This window comes from Bison bison, unplaced genomic scaffold (genome assembly GCF_000754665.1).
Source record: "Bison bison bison isolate TAMUID 2011002044 unplaced genomic scaffold, Bison_UMD1.0 scf7180017864365, whole genome shotgun sequence".
Lineage (NCBI taxonomy): Eukaryota > Metazoa > Chordata > Mammalia > Artiodactyla > Bovidae > Bison > Bison bison.
The window spans coordinates 1,406,304-1,426,698 of NW_011494937.1; the positions used below are offsets into that span (position 1 = coordinate 1,406,304).

Sequence of the window (20,395 nt, forward strand, 5' to 3'; positions counted from 1 at the left end):
TGTGATGAGTCTGCTGCCCACAGGGTCGAGGCCTGACAGCGACAACACTGACCATCTCAGTTTCTATTTCCTCAGCACTGAACACAACATGTGATCTTGTTCACACTAACCCTTGGCAACAGCCCCTGGAGGTAGGGACTAGTACTGTGCTCACTGTACAGAGGAGCCCGAAGTTCAGAGGGCAAGATGACTTGCCCATGGCCTCATGGCCAGGAAGTAGCAGGCCCGGATGTGCAGCCGGTTTTTCCTGGCTCACGGCCAGGACTACTGGGGCTTTGCTTTGCTGCCCTGCCACTCCCCTGCCTCACCCCAAGGCCCTGGCCCTTCACACCTTTTTAGGCTCCTCGTCCTCTTCGTCCTCAGGGCCTTCATCCTGATTGGCCAGCTTCATGGCGGTCTCCAGGACCCCCACCAGGCTCTGCTGGGTGGGCTCGGTGGCCTCCAGGCCCTGGATCGGGGGGAAGCCTAGGTGGCCAGTTGGGACCCAGTCAGGAGGGTGAGGCCCACACTATAATGGTTGAGACACAGCGTCTTCCCCTGCTAAGGAGCTTCAGGCCTTTGAATCTATGTGGGTTGGCCAAAAAGTCTGTTCTGATTTTTAAACCCTGAACAAACTTTTTGGCCAACACAATACTTTGCGTTTTCTTGGTTCTTTCTTTTTTTGGTAGAAGGGCAGGGTGGGCTGCACCGCAAGGCATGTGGGATCTTACTTCCCCAACCAGGGATCAAACCCACGCCCCCTGTAGTGGAAGCACAGAGCCTTAACCACTGGACTGCCAGGGAAGTCCCTGAATCTATTTTGAATGCAAGGAAGGAGCTGCCGCTGGTTTGGTGGAGATGTCAGACCATTCTAACCTCCCTCTTTGCTCTTGGCTCCTCTTGCCTGACCCTGGCTGGGTCTTGGCCAGACTCCATCAAGCAAGCACCATGTGAGGTGGCGTGCTGGGCATAAGAGGTGGCCCTGGGCCTGGAGGGACTCCCGGGGGACCAACGTGCAGAACTGTAATTGCTCTCGTGGTGGACAGACAGGCGACTCTGAGATCCCAGAAGACACCTCCAACCCATTGGCAGGGGTGATGGGAGGCTGGGAAGATCTCTGTAAAACTGAGAGCTGATGACTAGGAAGGAGTGAGTCAAAGAAGAAATGACCAGGGGCTTCCCTGGTGACTCAGTGGTAAAGAATCCGTCTGCCAAAGCAAAAGACATGGGTTTGATCCCTGATCCAGGAAGATGCCATGCTGCGAAGAAACTCAGCCCCAGAGCCACAGCGTCTGAGCCTGGGTTCTAGAGTTCAAGCCGCACTACTAAAGCCCACGTGCCTTAGAGTCTGTGCTCTGCAACAGGAGAAGCGACCGCAATGAGGCCTGTGTACCACAACTAGAGGGTAGCCCCTGCTTGCTGCAACTAGAGAAAAGCCTATGCAGCAATAAAGACCCAGCACACTCAAAAATAAACATATAATGTTTTAAAATAAATAAATGACCAGACAGTGGTGGGATGGTGAACAGAATCTTCAGATAAAAACCTCCTAATTTTTAGTGTTTGCCAATTTCTGTGGTGTAAACATTCCCGTGGTAAATGATTTTAGGGTACCCATTGTCTAACAAGCTTACAGAATTTCTGAAGGTGCAGCCATCAGCTCCCTGGGACTGGAGAGCTGGAGGGAACAGCACCTGTGAAGGCTCAGAGGTGGAGCCTCTGAGTGGAGCCCACTGGTGGAGTGGGGCTGGGGGCAGGGCCTACCTGGAGGCACAGGCAGCTCCGCCACGTCCACCACTCGGCCAGCCTTGTGGGCTCGAATGGCATCTTGGTATTGCTGCAGGGAACACAGGTGTCAGGGCTTCCTGGGCAAGGTCTCTAGGGGTGGCCGACCCGCCTACTTGGGTCTCCACGCACCTTGACGATGCGCTCATGCATGCGAGCCTTCCGCTGGTCCCCCTTGGTCTTGGCTTGAGCCGCAGCCACGTGGTACCGCTCCATCCGCTGCTCTAGTGCCTCCAGGAGAGTCTTTGGGGGTGGAGGAGCCTCTGGGCCAGACCAGACGGTAGAGTTAAGGGTCTTGGTGAGGGGAGATTGTCTTGCTCTGGCCGGCCCACCCCACAGGGTCCCAGGAGCCTACCTGGTGTGGAGGGCGCCACAGCAGGAGTTGGAGGCTGCACAGGGGGGGAGGGGGGGCCCTGGGGCAGCTGGTCTATGGGTAGAGAGGTCCAGTCCAGTGTGGGGCTTACTTGCGGCTGCCCTTCCCCCGACCAGGCTAGTCTGGCCTGAGGCTGGGGTCCCTGGGGTCCCCCTGACCAAAGGGGTGGCAGTATCAGCAAGAACGTCCTGGAGACCTCCAGCAGTCCTGGAGGATGGGCAGGGTGGGGTCCTCACCAGGTGGAGGGGGCAGGCGCGACAGGTCCACAGGCTCCCCCCGACTCAGGGCCTCCAAGACAGCATCAAAGCTCTGGGAGAAGGAAGATCAGGGGAGGAGGCTGCAGCTGGAGGCTAGGACCCCATGGGGAGCCTCCACGACCTGCCACATGGCAGATGACTCCCCACTCTGTCCCTTCCTTTGCAGCAAGCATCTTTTTAAAATTTTTATTTTTGGCTGTTCTGTGACCAGGGATTGAACCTGCTCCCCTTGCAGTGGAAGTGCAGACTGACCTGGTGGTCAGTCTCTGGACCACCATGGAAGTCCCTTTGCAGTATTTTGCTCAAGCCTCCTCCAAACATTTATGCCCATTTCACAGAGAGGGTAAACTGAGGCTTCAGGAGGTGCAGGAAACTATAGTCACGGAGTGACCAGGATTCAAATCTGGGTCTGTCTTAACTCCAGAGCCCCTGTTCTTTGCTATCACACAATGTTAGAAGCATCCTGTCCTCTACCTCCAACCTTGACCCCTCTGGACGCACCTTGGCCACACGAAAGTGCTTGGCAGCAGCGGCGGTATCTCCCTGCTGCTTGGCGTGGAGGGCAGCCAGCTTGTACTCACGCTGGCGGCTCTGCAACTGAGCCAGGGGGCCAGGGCTGCAAGGACCTGCGAGAGGGAATGGTGCACAAACTATTTCTACTTAATTCTCACAACAAAGGCCCACCTTAGAGATTTGAGAACTGAGGCTCAAAGAGGGGATGCTGTTTCCCCAAACCACACAGCCTGAAGGCATAGTGAGGACTCAACCCTATGACTGTCAGTCTCTACAGCCAATGCTATTTTGCCCCCAAGAGAATTCTGGAAAACTTTCTGTACTCTAACACATTTTTAAGTCGACATCTAAAACTTCATTTTGAGTTGAGACAGTGGCAATGGCTGTTGTCCCTAGTGTCTTCAAACACTGACATTTGATAAAGAAAATCATCACACTACTCTTTTAAATCAAATGTATCCTAACTACCATGGTGATCTGAAACTCACCAATATTTCCCTTTTATTTTTTCAGATTGTGGTAAAATACACACAAGATAAAATTTACCATCTTAACCCTTTTTAAGAATACAGTTCAACGGCATTAAGAACATTCACATTGTTGTACAACCATCACCACCATCTAACTCCAGCACTCTTTCCATCTTTACCAACTGAAACTCTGTCCTCATTAAACAGTAACTCCCCATCCCCCTCCCCCAGCCCCTGGCACCCACTGGTCTACTTTTTGTCTCTGGGAATCTGCCTCCCCTAGGGACCCCCTATAAGTGAAATCATACAGTATTTCTCCTTTTGTGACTGGCTTATTTCACGCAGCATAATGTCTTCAAGGTTCATCCGTGCTGTAGCATGTGTCAGAATTTCCTTCCCTTTTCAGGGTGAATAATATTCCATTATATGGATGGACCACATTTGTTTATCCATTTACAGGCATAAATTAGACAGTGTAGGTCTGGTTCCAGATCACCTCAATAAAGCAAACATTGTAATGAAGTGAGTCACTCAGTTTTTTGGTGTCCCGGTACATACAAAAGTTACTATACTATACTGTAGTCTGTGAAGCATGCAATACCATTATGACTAAAACAATGTACATACTTTAACATAAGAAAATGTCATTGTTCCACAGGGTAACTAAGCCCACACACTGCAACTACGGAGCCTGAACACCCTACAGCCCGTGCTCTGCAACAAGAGTCGCCACTGCGACGAGAAACCTGCTCACCGAAATGAGAAGCCTGCTCACCGCAACTAGGGAAAGCCCGCGTGTAGCAGCGAAGGCAGCCAAAGATAAACAACTCATTAGATTTAAAAAAATGTATTGTTAAAAAACGCTAACTACCACCTGAGCCTTCAGCAAACTGTAGCAGTAAAACCGAAAATCACGGATCACAGATCCCCATAACAAGTATAGCAATAATGAAAACCCTTGGAATCCTTCGAGAATTGCCAAAATGTGACAGACAGACACAAAGTGAGCAAATGCTGTTGGAAAAATGGTGCCAACAGACTTGCTCAGAGTACAGTTATCACAAACTGATTTGTAAAAAACAAAACAAAAAAATCACAGTAATCTGTGAATTGCAATAAAGCAAAGCTGAAGAAATCCAGGTGTGCTTTATCTGTCAACAGAAACTGGACACGTGGAAGCTTCTGGGATCGACCAGGGATTGAACACGTGTCCTCTGCATTGGCCAACGGATTTCCAACCACAGGACCATGAAGTCCTACTTTTTAAATATACGCCAGGGTTCACAGCGAGCAATTGGGAACTTCAGATCTTCCCTTATTTACATAAACGTTTCCGGCAGAATTGTATCGTAACATGATGCATTTGGGTACTCGAGAGTCTTTAACACCTTACTGTACATTTAAATGTACCTTTCTGCGGTGTATCAGCAAAGTTGGGAAACAGGATTAAATGGCTTTTAAAACACTATATTAGATACAGATTCAAATAATATACCTAATATGTTCTTAGGAGAAGTGTTCTTAAATTGAAATCAATAAGTACAATTGTTGGTATTAAAAATAAAATACAATAGATACACCATCCACCACCCAGATATACATCCTAGAAACACCTGGAAAACAGTACAAAGTACCTGTTGTACTTTTTCAGACTGATAACTGGACTCACTGCTTTGTTTTGGTGGACTTGCCTGAGAAGGTGTCCAACTTGAAGCAAAACAACTTGACTTTTTTTTTTTAATTGAGGTATAATTAATTTACAATGTGTTAATTTCAGGTGTATAGAAACCTGATTCATTTATGTATATATATAAATAAGTGTTCTTTCTCAATATATAACTAAGTGTTCTTTCTCAGGTTCTTTTCCGTTATATATATGTAAAATATATAAATCCACTGTATAGCATAAGTTCCCTGGGCTATACAGTAGATCCTTGGTTTTTTTGGAACTATATATATAATGTATATATCTACTCTATAGCATAAGTTCCCTGGGCTATACAGTAGATACTTGGTTTTTTTGGAACTATTTAAAATATAATAAGGTGTATCTGTTAATCCCAAACTCCTAATTTATCTCCCCCTGCCCAATATCGGAGAAGGCAATGGCACCCCACTCCAGTACTCTTGCCTGGAAAATCCCATGGACGGAGGAGCCTGGTGGGCTGCAGTCCATGGGGTCGCTAAGAGTCGGACACGACTGAGCGACTTCACTTTCACTTTTCACTTTTATGCATTGGAGAAGGAAATGGCAACCCACTCCAGTGTTCTTGCCTGGAGAATCCCAGGGACGGAGAAGCCTGGTGAGCTGCCGTCTATGGGGTGGCACAGAGTCGGACACGACTGAAGCGACTTAGCAGCAGCAGCAGCAGCCCAATATCTTGACATTTCTTAATGTGGACCATTTTTAAAGTCTTTATTGAACTTGTTACAATATTGCTTCTGTTTTACGTTCTACTTTTTTGGTCCCGAGGTATGTGGGATCTTAGATCCCCAAGCTGAGATTGAACCTGCACCCCCTGCATTGGAAGGCAAAGTCTTAACCACTGGACCACCAGGGAAGTCCTGTAACACCCTGACATTTCATTGGCTTTATCTCCTGCCACTGAAAGTCCCTCTTAGTGTTAAAATTTTTTTATTTTGGGGCAGAATTACTGTTGGAATTATTTTTTGCACAAAACTGAGCAAAGCTTAACTATATTGAGCTTTTTTGATAAATAATTTTGATATAGTAAGAGTAAAACTGTACTGGCGAGGCAGCTCTTGTTGACAAGGTGGGGGCCGGGTCCACCCACTAGCATGTAGCTCCTGTTTCCTTGTTCATTCTTTTCCTACTTTCCTTTTTTGTCTTTCATGTGCAAAGAAACCTGCTTCACATCATCAAATAGATGAGAAGAGACAGAGTCTTACAGATGTCACATGATTCTCAGGGTCCCTGCACAGCTATATACAAAAAACCCCATTATGAAAAACTGTTGGTGATTTCAGCTGAGAATCTCAGGTTACGACTTCCAATAGTCATCCTTGAGCTTTATTAAAAACAAAAGCTTAGAAACCAGCTTGGCTGAAGCACTCAGAGACTAGGGGTTCACTTTCTGAACCTCAGGGCAGCATTTGGAGTATCTCCTTTGGTTTGCCCCATTTTCTTTTCTTAAGGCGGGGGAAGGGGAGGTTAGGGGAAAGAAAACTTCTTGGGAGGTGTGTTCTCCAGCAAGTGAGTTTTAGGAACGATGGACAAGCTGATGGCTTGGGAACTACTCACTTAACACTCTATGGGTGGGGGCCTTCCCTGGTCGTCCGGTGGTCAAGAATCTGCCTGCCAGTGCAGGAGACATGGGGTCGATCCCTGGTCTCGGGAAGATCCCACATGCCATGAAGCAACTACGCCTGTGAGCCACAAATATGGAGCCTGTGTTTTAGAGTCCTCGAGGCGCAACTACTGAGCCTGTGCACTCAGAGCCCATCCTCTGCAACAAAAGAAGCCACCACAATAAGAAGTCTGTGCACCACAATGAAGAGTAGCCCTCGACGCAACTAGAGAAAGCCCGCAAGCAGCAATGAAGACCCAACACAGCCATAAATGAATAAAAATAAACAAATCTTAAAAAAAGAAAAAACTCTATGGGGAATTCCCTGGTGGTCCAGTGGTTAGGACTTTGCACTTTCACTGCCGGGACCTGGGTTCAGTCTCTGGTCAGGAAACTAACATTCTGCAAGCCACCTGGCACACCCAAACCAAAACAAAACCAAAAAACCATAATGCTGTTCAGTTCTAAAAAGGAATGGTGTTCTGACACATGCTGCAGCATTTTGCTAAGTGAAGGAAGCCAGACACAGGAGGACAAACACTGGATGATTCTATTCCTTTAAAATATCTATAAGAGGCAAATCCAGAGACAGAAAATAGAACAGAGGTTCCTAGGGACTGGGCAATGGAGAATGGGGAGTTAATGCTGAATAGGGGAGATGAAAAACTTTTGGAAACTGATAGAGGTGGTGTTGCACAATATTGTGAGAGTGACAAATATCACTCAATTGCATGTTGAAAAATAGTTAAATGGCGAATGTTTTGTTAAATATATTTTACAGCTACTACAGACAGAAAACCTCTCCTGTGAGCCTGTGTTTCCCTTGGAAAGTAGGATCTGGGGAGGGAAAGGTGTTAACAAATATCTAAAAATCAGGGCAGGCCCTGTACCCCCCCACCAAAGGGGCAGCCACTAAATGAATACCCCCTCATCAGCCCACATCAGCCAGCCCTGCCTGTGGCCTACCTGGGGGCAGCTGGGGCTTAGCTGAGGCCAGGGACGAGGATGGAGCAGCGGAAGGAGGACTCTCCACGATGACACGGGGATCTGGGGCCAGTGGGTTCAGAGGGGCTGGCTGGGTGGGGGCAGGTGTGTGGCTGGGTGTGGCCACTGGACCCTTCCCCACAGCCACAGGCGGCGGGATGTCCCCTTCATCGATGGCTTTGCCCTTCCGGACCGAGGCCAGCAGGTTTTCAAGTGTCTGGGAGAAGGTGTGAACATAGGTTTGGGAGGAGCCTGGAGCTGGGTGCAGGGGGCAGTGGTGAGGACCTGGTCACCCTCTTGTCTGCCCACTCACCTTAAGCCCCCGGTCGTAGCGCCGCATCTTGGCATTGTCTCCGGCTTGCCTAGCGCTTTCGATCGCGGTCTGGTAGAGGGCCAGCCTCTCCTGCAAGGTGGCCTCCAGCCCTGGGCTGGGGGTTGTGGCCTTTGGCTGCGGGAGGGGCCAGGTGCACAGTCTGGGTGGTGACCCCTCTCTTCCTGGGTTGAGTACCTACTGTATACCAGGTGTGTTGCCCCCTCTAACCCCAAAGGGGCAGAAATCATCACCCATCTCCCAGGGTGGAGAACTAGGGATCAGAGGCACCCCACCACCTGTGCGAGGTTCTGTGGTTGAGAGGGGAGGAGGGAGCCCTTGAACCCTGGGCTGCACAGACCAGTGTTGTCAGGGGTATACCTGGGCCACAGAAGGGTGGGACTCTGAAGCCTTCTGCTCCTCCCCAAGGACCTCATTCAGTTCCGCCTGCAGGGACACACGGCCGGGGGCCAGTCGTGAGGGCCTGCTGGGTGGACACCAATGGGAGGAAAGTCTCCTGCTCCGCCCCGGGTGCTCACCAGCAGGTCATCATCAGCCTCCACGTCCTCCTCGTCTGTTCCCTCCTCTTCATCCTCATCCGGGTCTCTCATGCATAAGCTGGCCATCTTCTCAATGGCTTCCATGGGCAGGGGACCTGGAGGCAACGGGAGGCCCCAGTTGAACCAGGATCCTTCAAGAGTCCCCAGCCTCTTGTCCCATTCACCCATGGCCGTGAAAATTAGGGTAGCAGGCAGTGGTCAGTATGTCTCCCTCTCCTGGGTCTTCCATGGCACCCCAGTGTCCTTGGGCCAGCAGGCACGATCCTACTCCCTGTCGATCTCCCTGGCCTCATCTCTTCCTCGACAAGCCTGAGTTGGAACCCCAGATCTGCAACTTTCTCACTGTGGGACCTTGAGCAAGTCGCTTCACCTCCCTGGGCCTTAGTCTTCCCATCTGTTAGATGGGGACAATAACAGTTTCTCCCTCACCATAGACTGCAGGGACTAAAGGTAAATGCAGCTCTTAGAACAGCACACTGTCAGCATTTTGTTGTTCATGTAACTCTTGTTATTCACGGCACCCATGTTCTATAAAGTTGGAATTAGTGAATAATGAACCAACTGGCCCTGAAGGAAATACAGCATTAGGTTCCCATGAGCCTCTGGGCACAACACTATTGTCAAACAGGCAATATATATCCTTGTTTTATGTGTGTTTCTACCTAAAGACACCTTCTTTAATATATATTGTTGATTCATTAACACGGAACTCGAGGCCAACAGCACTATAACTGATGCCTGAACGAAGCTTATCTACAAGGTACATCCTAGTCTCCTCATGCTAAGGAATAGGAGACAGCACTCTGGCACTACGCTTGGGGACCGTGTGGATCCGCAAAATCAACAAAAAGCACAAACATGAGAAAAGCGTGACATTCAACAGACCAAGAAAAGGACACTATTTGTGCACTGAGACAAGAAGGCAGAGTGTCGCCTCGGCAGGGAACAGGCACACCGGGTGACTCAAACTTTTGGCAGCTCCATGCATGTCTGTGAATGACTGCAAAAGCGCGACAAGCAACTGATTTGGAGGTTACAAATAAATTTAAACCAATAGATGAATTTACAAATTTGGACTCTGTAGCTAACAAGGATCAACTGCATTAGCTATAAAGTGTAAAGGTTCCATGTGCCCGAGCTCCAGCCCCACTTGAGTCCCCTGCCCCCTGCCACCTCTTCCAGGGCCTGTGCACAAACTGTGATTCACCCCCTCCCCCACTCTTCACCTGGCCCTCCCCATTGCAGGTGCCTCCTCCTGGAATCCCAGTCCAGCTCACAGGTCTCCCCTGATCCCAGCCCTGATCACAGAACCATGGGTTGGAAGACATGCCACATCCATTATTGGTGATTATTGCCATTTTACAGACAGGGAAACTGAGCCCCATATAGTTGCTGAAACTCAGCAAGTCACACAGCCAGTTAGTTGCAGAAGTGGGACTTGAATCCTCATTTGGGGCCAGAGCCGATCGTTTAACTCTTCCCCAGAATTAGGCTGCCAGGCGGACAGGGACCTTCTCTGTCTCCATATTCTCATCACCTCAGTGCCCAGCTTCAAACAGGAGCTCAGAAAATGTTCAGGGGTGTACTGAGAGTCTCACCTTTGCCTTTAAGCTTCTCCAAGGCTTGGGGCTGGCCTCCCACCAAGGCCAAGAACTCAGCCTCCAGTTCCTCATCGTTAACTCCATCTTCGGGGATCATCAGGCCATCTGGGGAGAGGTCAACTAGCAGGCCCAGCTGTGGGAACAATGGGGGTTCAGTCATACCATGGGATGCACCCTGGCTAGCTAGAGGCAGCTATGATGGACCTGGAATCCCCTGGGGAGGAAACCAGGGCTCCTGGGGAAAGCCAGTCAGCTGGAACAGGCCCCAGACACAACAGGTGTCCCAAGATGGGCCAAGTCACTCCTCTGGCACAGATCAACATGGGGCAAAGGGCAGGTAGAGAGAGACCCAACTGCCTGCTCTGAGCCCACATCCGTGATGTGTTGCTAGCCAAGTTCAGTGGTGAAATAAGGCCCTACACCCTGCCCCAAAGCAAAGTCACTCTGCACAACTGGGTTTTTCCATTCCAGCATCTTCAGCAGAGGGAGCTGTGCAGGAAGACTGGAGGTGTCAAGAGTAAAAGGAAGCACAGACAGCGCTGAAGTTGGAAGTAAGGTCTTGGCTGTGTGAAATACCTGTCTTCTTATCCTATCCTTATTAATGACCAACCATGATGTGATAATATTAGGCTGAAGTACACAAATTACCCCCCTTTCTTTGGGTCAAAAATGGCCAAGTATCAGCAATCATACGCGCTCCATCTAATGGTAATGATGATGACACCATTTATTGAGCGCTATGTTCTAGCACCCTCTGTAAACTATCACAGATAGTTGTGAATTAAGAGTGTTGTGAATTTTCACAACTATCCTGTGACATACACTCTTAAGGTCTCCATTGTACAGATGAGAAGACTGAGGCTTAGAGGTGTGAAGCCAAGTATCCAATATGCAGAAGCCCGGAGGGAACTTCAGGTCAGCCAGACTAATACCTGGGCACTAAGTTTTGGCCTGAGCTCCTTCCATCAAAGAAAAATCAAACTCTCCCAGTGCCTAGGAAAAAGGTAATGAGGGAGGGAGATGGGGCCCAACCACAATTCTGTGGGCTCACGGCAGGCAGTCTGGATTTGCCCTTAGCTCTGGCCAAGCAGTTGATCCCTATGACCTTGGACAGGTGTCTTCGCCTCTCTGGGCCTCAGTGTCCTCATCTGTACAATGGGGATAAAAAAGTATGACCTGGCCAAGCTGACGCCAGGGTTCCACGAGTGCTCAGTCCAGGAAAGCCATAACTGTCTTTCTTACCCCAGGTTCGAGGCCTTCTCCTCCCGGACTGGAGCTGCTACTGCAACAGGTGGCCCTGAGCCCTGGGCGGGGCGCCAGGAGCTGGGGAGCCCGGGCCAACAGGCCTTACTGTGGGGGTCGAACCTAACCTAGGGGGCGGGGACGTGGGCTCACCTGGGAGTGGAGAGCCGGTTCCCCCGGGGGGTGGGGCCCTCCCTCGAATGTGTGACAAGGGTGGGATGGGATACCTCGGCGGGGCCATGGGATACAGACTCACCTGGCGGGCGGTGGCGGCGCCTCGACCCGGGGGTCCCGGGGGTCCCTTCTTCTTGTGCATCTTCCAGGCTGGCTACTCGGACCACTGGACCCCTGGCCCGGCCCTGCCCTGCCTCCTCCCCCTGGGCCTATGGCAGCGCACGCGCCCTTCCTGAGTCCCACGCCCCTTGTCGGCGCCCGGAGACCGCCGACCCCACGCCCTCGGCCCCCAGGTGGCTGCCCCACTTCCGCCTTGGCCCTCGGGCGCCGCGGTACCGGAGCTCAGCCCCTGGACTTGCCGGGCCCACAACACAGAAACTACAATTCCCGGCAGGCAGTGCGCGAGTGCGCAGGCGCGTTGCCGGCGATGGGCGGTGCCGGCAGGTTGCGCGGGAAAGAGGCGGAGCGTGCGCAAGTGGAGAAGTGAGGTTCCGCCATAACGCGTGCGCGGCAGGGCCTCGTAGTGCGCGGGAAAGAGGCGGAGCGATTGCAGGTGTGAGGGGTGGTGGCGGCCTCTGGGTTCACGGTGTGGCCGGTTCACCTGCGAGCTCTGGTCTTTCCTGGTTTAGGCAGTTCTCACTTTCGGCGCCCAGGGTAGGGTTAGGATGGGCCTGGTCACCAGAAGCCAGGTCCGCAGCACTCGGGCCTCAGACCTCGAGGTGCCCGGCCTCCGTGAGGGACAACTTTGCCTTTAATTGTTTAAAAAAAAAAAAAAAACAAACAAAACAAAACCTTACAGAAATAACCGAATTATCCCCCAGCAGGTCCAGGTAGACCTTCCCAGTTCCTGGTAACGACAGAGGGACCTCAACACCTTCTCTGGCCCAGGTCAGTTTGGGCTTGTCTGGCTCCTAGGCTGGAAGGAATGGACCTGTGGTGGTGACTCCGGCCTCCCCCAAGTCCCCAGGCATCCTCCAAAGGGCCTTCCCATCCCTTGAAAGGTCCCCAGGTCCCCCTCTAAAGCCCTCAGATTACCTTGCAGGCCCCATGTGTCACCTCGAAAATCCTGGGGTGTCCCTGGAAGGGTCCCAAGTACCCCAGCCTGGAGGAAGGGAGCTTCACATAGGCTGCCCCATCTTAGAGACTAGAGGGGCCATACCCCGGCCCAGGTGCTCTCAGATCCTGGGCAGAAAATAGGCAGTTCCCTCTCTGCAGCGTGGAGAAGTTTAAATTCTCACCCCGAGATAGCCTAAGGTAGCTATGATTCCCATCCTCTGCCCTACTGGGGCTCTGTTGACCCCTGGGGCAGCCAGATAGGTCTAGGTGGAGGAGAGGTGGCCTCAGCCAAGGCCACTGGGTCCTGTAACCCAGAGATAGGAACTGCTTGTAATGATGAGATTTGCTCCTTGTTTTCAGATTTCTCTAGGGAGAGAGAAAATGAGTAAGAGGAAGAAGCTTCGGACCTCAGGTATTTGGATGATCAAATTGACACATTTTTATTGCTGCTTCTGCTGTTAGGAGGAATGTGGGCTTATTGCAGAAATGCTAAGGTGACCACACCAAGCTCCTTAAAACAACAACAATGATTTAATACACATGATGACTTAGTGCAAGTGTAAGTTATGGAGAAGTGCTTATAGTAAAAAGTGAAAGCTTTATGGAGCTTCCTCCAGCTTGTAGTGGGATCCCACAGCCTAGGGGAGGCCTGCAGGCTTCAGGGAGGAGTACAGCTTCTATACAGGTCCACTCTCAGAGATGACCTGTGAATAGAGCTTGATGTGCTGGTATGTGGCTTGAGCAAAAAACCTAGATTCATCTCCCTGTGTGATGGCAGATAACTTACTCTTTGTCTCACTTTCCTCCTGTAAGTAGGGGATAATAAAGAGCACATACCATTTTCTTTTTGAAATATTTTAAAATTTATCTTTAATTGGAGGATAATTGCTTTACAATATTGTGTTAGTTTCTGCCACATATCAACATGAGTCAGCCATAAGTATTAGTATGTCCCCTCCCTCTAGAACCTCCCTCCCACCTCCCTACCTTGTCCTTTAGAACAGTGATTCTCATCCTGTTGCGGGGAGCAGTTTGATTCCAGAGGACATTTGGCAATATCTAGAGACATTTTTTTTAAAGTATTGATTCATTTATTTGGCTATGCCAAGTCCTAATTGTGGCATGTGGAATCTTTCAGTTGTGGCCGGTGGGATCTAGTTCTCTGACCAGAGATTGAACCCCTTGCATTGGGAGCAGGAGTCTTAACCACTGGACCACCAAGGAAGTCCCTAGAGACACTGTGGGGTTTTACAACTGGTGTGTTTGTTTGGGTGGGTGAGAGGTACTGGCATTTCATGGGTCGAGAGCAGAGATGCTGCTCAAAATCATAGCATGCAGAGGACAGCCCCCCCAGCCCAGAATGACCTGGCCCCAAATGCCAGTAGTACCCCAAATGTCAATAGTACCAAAGCTGAGAACTTTGCCCTAGAGCTCACATGTGGATTAGTATTTGTAAAGCACTGAAAGTAGATGCATGGCGGGACACAAATATATGCTGCTGTTACGATTGTCCTTTCAGATTATTATTTTTTTCATTTTGAAACAATTTTGAGCTTACAGAAAGGTTGTAAAAATATTTCAGAGTTCAGTCTACCCTTTGCTCACCTTCCGCTAATGTTAAAGCCGCCCATAACCATAGGATGATGGTCAACCACGTTGTTGTTTAGTCACTCAGTTGTGTCCAACTCTTTTGCGACCCCATGGACTGTAGCCCCCCAGGCTCTTCTGTCCATGGGATTTCTCAGGCAAGAATGCTGGAGTGGGTTGCCATGTCCTTTTCCAGGGTATCTTCCTGACCCAGGGATCAAACCCGTGTCTTGTGCATTGGCACTCGGATTCTTTACCACTGAGCCACTAAGGAAGCCTGGATCAACCACATCGTGTAGCATAAAAAACAGGAAATAAATCTCAGTACCCTACTTCTTCCAGATTTTTCTTTATATACACAAATACAGTGTTTTTACTGGGTGAATATAATCATCAACATACTGATCTGCAACCTCTGATTTTCAGCTTCTTGGGTTTTGAAGATCATCTTTACCTCTCAGTACACATAGAGAATTGCCTCGTTCAGAAAGAAAACATCCAGTATTATGTGGTATAGCTCCATTCCGCTGTCATTGGCTAAGGAATTTAAATTTCTTAAAAATTTAAGAATGATCCCTTCACCTAGTGGCTAATGAACTTCAAGAGTAGGATGTAGGGCAGGAAAGAAATCAACAGATCAAAGATGTTTGGTGTAAGGGCTTCCCTGGTGGCTCAGTGGTAAAGAATCCACCTGTCAGTGCAAGAGACAGGGGTTCGAGCCCTGGTCTGGGAAGATCCCACATGCCATGGAGCAAGTAAGCCCCTGCACCAGAACTACTGAGCCTGCACTCTAGAGCCTCGGAGCCCAAACTACTGAAGCCTGTGTGCCCTAGAGCTTGTGCTTCGCAAAAAGGGAAGCCACTGCAGTGAGAAGCTTTCATACCACAGCTAGAAAAAAGCTTGAGCTGGGACAAAGACCCAGCACAGCCAAAAATAAATAAATAGAATTATTAAAAAAAAAAAAAAAGATGTTTGTGCAGAGATGAGTAACAAGCTGCTTGGAGGCACAGGAATTTCTGTGACATTGGAGGAGGAAGCTGGGGCCAGCCAGGCCCACCCACAGCAGGTCATCTGGGGCCTCTCTTGGCAGTGGACTCCTCAGCTCAGTGGACCCTGGGCTGGCCCAGGAAAGTTCTTTCTGTGTGTCCTGGATGGGTGGGGAAAAAGAAAAACGATTCTGGCAGGTGGTGAAAAAACCCTTTCCCTCCTGATGTCTTTGGCCTTTAGTGTTGAACACAAGGTTCTGCTTTCCTTTTTCTTAAATTAATCCTGTGGGGATGGATCACAGGAAGAAAATGGGAGCCTCTTCACTCCTGTTGGTATTTTTGCTTTTTATTTGGTACTAATAAATGTCCATTGGATGAGCAAAGCAAGCTAGTGTTTGGACTTCTTAAGAAACTAAACAAATGAAGCGGCTATATTTTTGCATTTCCTGGCAGACCACAAAATGGAAATGTGTTTGTATAAGAAGCATTCATTGGAGCTTTGCTCTGGGTGCAGGGCCAGGGTGGGTCCATAAGGTGGGCAGGAGTGGGAAGCACGGTGAAGATGAGATCAAGATGAGATTTAGATCCTGCAGTTGATACCTTCAAAGTCTAGTCAAGGGTAAAGGAAAAATGCTTCTGACCAAGGGAGCTAATCAAATACACAGCAGTGGGGTAGAGTTCTAAATTGGCCTGTGTGAACTGTAACGGACAGAATTAGGAGAAATTACAGGAAAGTCACTGTGGTCTAGTGGAACCCAAAAAGCCAAATGGACGCTGAGGAGGCCCCTAGCATTCAGTGTTGGAGGAAAGGAGCTCATTCAATGGATTTGTTGTTTTACTTGTGTCTGACTCTGCAACCTCATGGACTATAGCCCTCCAGGCGCTTCTGTCCGTGAGATTTCCCAGGCAAGAAGTACTTGAGTGGGTTGCCATTTCCTTCTCTAGGGGATCTTCCTGACCCAGAGATCAAACCAGGGTCTCCTGCATTGGCAGGCGGATTCTTTACCACTGAGCTACCTGGGAAACTCTCAGTGGGTTTACTTCAAGATATATAAGGAGGATAAGGGGACAACAGAGGACGAGATGGTTGGATGGCGTGACTGACTCAATGGACATGGGTTTGAGCAAGCTCCAGGAGATGGTGAAGGACAAGGAAACCTGGCATGCTCCAGGCCATGGGGGTCACAAAGAGTCGGACACAACTGAACAACAATATAAGGAGCTGAGTTTGGAAAGGTCTTTGTGACAACCTCCAGAAAAATCAGACCTGAGTTTGGTTTATCTTTTTGTTCTCACTGCCTGGTCAGAGGAGATGCAGTATATAGTAAGTGTTCAGTAAGTGTTTGGGTACACTTAAGTGTGAAGGCTCTGGAGCTGGACTGCGTGAATCCCATTTCAGAGTCTTTGATCTCTCCAGGCCTCAGCTTGCTCATCCGTAACATGGGCATAACATGAAGACTCTACCTCGAAGTTTTATCATAACATACCTGACTCCTCAGGACAGTGTCTGGCATGGAACTGAACTAGAGTCAACCCTTATTATTTGTTCATTGAATAAATGGTTCATTTGGGGCCAGATTTTGGAGCATTCTGCCAAGTCAGCCACTACTGGCAATTTCTGTATAAGGGAATTCCCTTCATTAAACAAATAGAAGTTAATAAGCACCTTTAGGCTCTGAATTGCTTTCAGTGATGGGAAAGGTATTTTTAGGAATGTAGCAGGGACCAAGAGGCAACCGAGCTGAGAAGTCAGCTCCTTACCGCTCGATGACTCTGGGTCCCAGTTTTCCCAGGTTGGATATTCTGCAAGTGTCATGGAAAACCAGAGTGGTACATAAAATTTAATGTCATCCGCATTTTCTGGGAGGTGATCTGGATTTTCTCATGCGTTTACTCAGTCATCTTCCAAGTATTTATTGAGCGGTTCTCGACCCAGGAATGAAACCAGGGTCTCCTGTATTGCAGGCGGATTCTTTACCAACTGATCTGTCAGGGAAGCCCCATTTATTGAGCACCAACAGTTTATTAGGTGCTCATCTAGCCACTAATAAATGAGGCCCCTCTTTGCATGGACATGTTGTAGTGGAGGAGACAGTAAATGACCTAGTACATCGGACGCTTGCAGAAAAGATGTAAAGTGAATATGACAGAGCATGGGTTCTAGAGGAGTTGCTCTATAGAAAGGGTAAGAATGGCTCCTCCAGGGATGTCTCTGGTGGTCCAGTAGTTAAGACTCTTGTGTTTCCACAGGGGGCACAGGTTTGAGCCCTGGTTGGGGAACTAAGATCCCACATGCCCTCTCACCAAAAAAAAAAAAAAAAATGGCCCCTCTGTAGGGACAATTTGAGCTGAGATCCAAGGCAACCAGCACACACCTCTCACCACTTCCCCAGAGAAACAGTCAGCTGGACAGGTTGTCTTGTGATTCTGAGCCAGGCCAGGTCACCTCAGGATTCAGCATCTGTCATGACTAGACCACAAGTTAAAAGCCTTTGAATCCCATGGCCCCATAAGTTCGTGGGTCCCACCTGGATGACAGTCCATCCCATCTCTCACTCTCCAAGCAAGCATCAGAGCAGGAATTTCCTGCCCTTTGCACAAGCCTGCTCATGTTGCATCAGCGACCCAGATGTGTTTGGTTGTTGGTCATGGCAGTGTGTGCTCCCACTGTCCCCCACCCCTTCAATTCTTTTTTTTTTTTTCTTTTCATTTGTTTATTTTTGACTGTGCTGGGGCTTCACTGCTGAGTGAGGGCTTTGGTCTAGTTGCAGCGAGCAGTGTCTGCTCTTCATCGCGGGGCACAGGCTTGTCATTGTGGTGGCTTCTCTTGTTGGGTTCCACTAGACAACACTGACTTTCCTGTAATTTATCCTAACTGTGTCAGTAGTGGCCACGTGACACGTAGGATCTTCCCAAAGCAGGGATTGAACCTGTGTCCCCCCTCATTAGCAGGCAGATTCTTAACCACTGGACCGCCATGAAGGGAAGCCTCCTTAATCTTCTTTTGTCTCCAAACCAGGAAGGGAAGGACTCCATCTTCCGAAACTTCCAAAGAACCCAAGGATAGAAGACTCTGATGGGGCCACCAGCCAGAGTTCCCTGTTAGACTCTTGGCGTCACCCTGAAGAATCAGAAGGTGGATCAGGACTCACTCCTTCTGCAGAGCAGAGTAGGGAGGAACCAGGACAGGCAGCCTCCAGGTAGGTGGCTCAGAACATCCAGCAAGCCTCTCCGCTGATGGTGGGCACAGCACAGTGACCTAGTGGACAGGATGCAAAGGACGGGGAACAAGCCAAGATGACCCAGCCAGTGCTATGCCTCCCCGACAGGGGTCAGGGCCCTTGGATTGAGGTTCTTGAAGTTTTGCTTTAGAGACTCCTCTCTAGTGAGAAAAGTATATATATATATATTTTTAAATTAAATTTTATTTATTTCTTGTTTACTTATTTATTTTTGGCTGAATTGAGTCTTTGTTGCTGCGTATGGGCTTTCTCCAGTTGGAGACAGCGGAAGCTACACTTCGTTGCAGTACATAGGCTTTTCATTGCAGCGCCTTTTGTTGTGGAGCACAGGCTCTAGGCATGTGGGCATAAGTAGTTGTAGCACACAGGCTCAGTAGTCGTGGTGCACAAGCTTAGTTGCCCCATGGCAGGTGAAATCTTCCTGGACCAAAGGTTGAACCTGTGTCCCCTGCATTGGCAGGCAAATTCTTATCCAGTGTGCCACCAGGGAAGTCCTCCCATATTCCTTCTTAATGGGACTGAAGGAGTTGTGGGTCTGTGAAATAATAACCTATAGGAGAGGATTAAGCATCTTTATGTTCCAGGAAGTGTGCTAATAATAAATACTTTACACACATCCATTTATTTAATCCTCATGGCACTGTGACACAGGTTTTTAACCCCATTTGACTGATGAAGACTCTGAGGGTTCAAGCAATCAAATGACTTACCCAGGGCCACTAAGCTCATACAGGGTGGGCTGTGGTTCTGGCTTCGTCTGGTTCCTGTGCCTTCACTACTATGGCTTCCCAGTTCCCATATATTTTCAAGAAATATGTAATTAAACACGGTGGGAAGAAAGGAAATCTCTGGCGAACCATTTAGTCTCCATGGGGGTAAGCCATATGTAACTGCAGCAAAGTAGAAAGGGTTATTAGGAGTTGGGAGAAGGAAAGTTCCTGCTTTCCGAAGTCTTCAGAGAAAGCACTGTGGATTGGTATAGCACATTTTCTGCATGAAAAAGTAAGGCATGCGGTCAGGCTGACAGGACCATTTTCTGGGGTGCATGTCTGATTTCAGGACTTGGCAGTCTTAGGGCTAAAGCTGCATGTGTGATAGGAAGAGAGGGGCCACATGTCACAGCTAAGCCACTCTCCCAGACACACACGATGGTGTCACCATGTCCCTCACCCTAGAGAGGCCATCAGGTCTGATGGGGTCATGGCTGCTGCCCACCCTGCTGTCTGAGTCCAAAAGAATAATCAGAACCCGCAGAAGTGGGTTCCAATCCCTTTGTTTCTGTTTTTTTAATGTTTTATTAAGAAATACCGCCTGTGCGGAAATGTAGCAGAAAAAAAGCAACATGAATCAATCAGCCTAGCACATTTATGTTGAGAAATGAAACCTTGCCAGTACCCCAGAAGCCGCCCAAACAACCCATCCCAATTAAAAAATTTTGAGCAGACGGTTGCTCTCAGTATCTAGACTTATTCTGTCTCCATAACCTCCCTTGGCACGATCCAAGCCCATTAGCGTAGCTTCGTGCTTTATCCTGCTCTACTTCTAAAGTTGAAATCATGAAGTTTCAGTTCCAGATTCTGATTTTTTTTTTTTTTTACAATATATATATCCACATTTGTTTGGATATAACCGTAAGTCTCACCAGTTTTTAAAAAAGACTTTATTTTTTTAGAGCAGTTTTAGGTTTACAATAAAATTGAGAGGAAGATACAGTGATTTCTGATATACCCTCTGCCCTCCCACATCCCTCGTGACCGCCATCACTCACCAGAATGGTACATTTTTTTTACCAAGGATGAAGCCACAGTAATGTGGCTTATAGCATGTGGACAGGGAAGCCTGGCGTGTTGCAGTCCACGGGGTCGCAAAGAGTCAGACACGACTGAATGACTGAACTGAACCTACACTGACACATGTTAATCACCCACAGTCCATTGTTTACTTCAGATTTTTTTTTTTATTGTTTTT

At 48.9% G+C, this 20,395-nt stretch overlaps 2 protein-coding genes across 3 annotated transcripts in view; one reads left to right on the forward strand and one right to left on the reverse strand.

Moving 5' to 3' along the window:
* CC2D1A (coiled-coil and C2 domain containing 1A) overlaps positions 1–11,927 on the reverse strand; it is an 18,439-nt gene extending 6,512 nt beyond the window's left edge. For both annotated transcript variants that reach the window (XM_010855442.1, XM_010855441.1), the window contains exons 1-12: positions 11,639–11,927; positions 10,138–10,273; positions 8,519–8,634; positions 8,361–8,426; positions 7,983–8,117; positions 7,652–7,886; positions 2,896–3,020; positions 2,374–2,446; positions 2,120–2,191; positions 1,897–2,027; positions 1,744–1,816; positions 332–465 (exon numbers count right to left, since the gene is read on the reverse strand). In XM_010855442.1, coding sequence (XP_010853744.1) covers positions 332–465; positions 1,744–1,816; positions 1,897–2,027; positions 2,120–2,191; positions 2,374–2,446; positions 2,896–3,020; positions 7,652–7,886; positions 7,983–8,117; positions 8,361–8,426; positions 8,519–8,634; positions 10,138–10,273; positions 11,639–11,698 — 1,356 coding nt within the window. In that variant the 5' untranslated portion in view covers positions 11,699–11,927. The remainder of the gene's footprint in view (positions 1–331; positions 466–1,743; positions 1,817–1,896; positions 2,028–2,119; positions 2,192–2,373; positions 2,447–2,895; positions 3,021–7,651; positions 7,887–7,982; positions 8,118–8,360; positions 8,427–8,518; positions 8,635–10,137; positions 10,274–11,638) is intronic.
* Positions 11,928–12,052: 125 nt separating this feature from the next.
* LOC104999895 (chromosome unknown open reading frame, human C19orf57) overlaps positions 12,053–20,395 on the forward strand; it is a gene marked incomplete at its 3' end in the record, with an annotated part of 20,327 nt that continues 11,984 nt past the window's right edge. Inside the window, exons 1-4 of the mRNA XM_010855522.1 lie at positions 12,053–12,109; positions 12,381–12,444; positions 12,973–13,024; positions 18,205–18,385. Coding sequence (XP_010853824.1) covers positions 12,994–13,024; positions 18,205–18,385 — 212 coding nt within the window. The remainder of the gene's footprint in view (positions 12,110–12,380; positions 12,445–12,972; positions 13,025–18,204; positions 18,386–20,395) is intronic.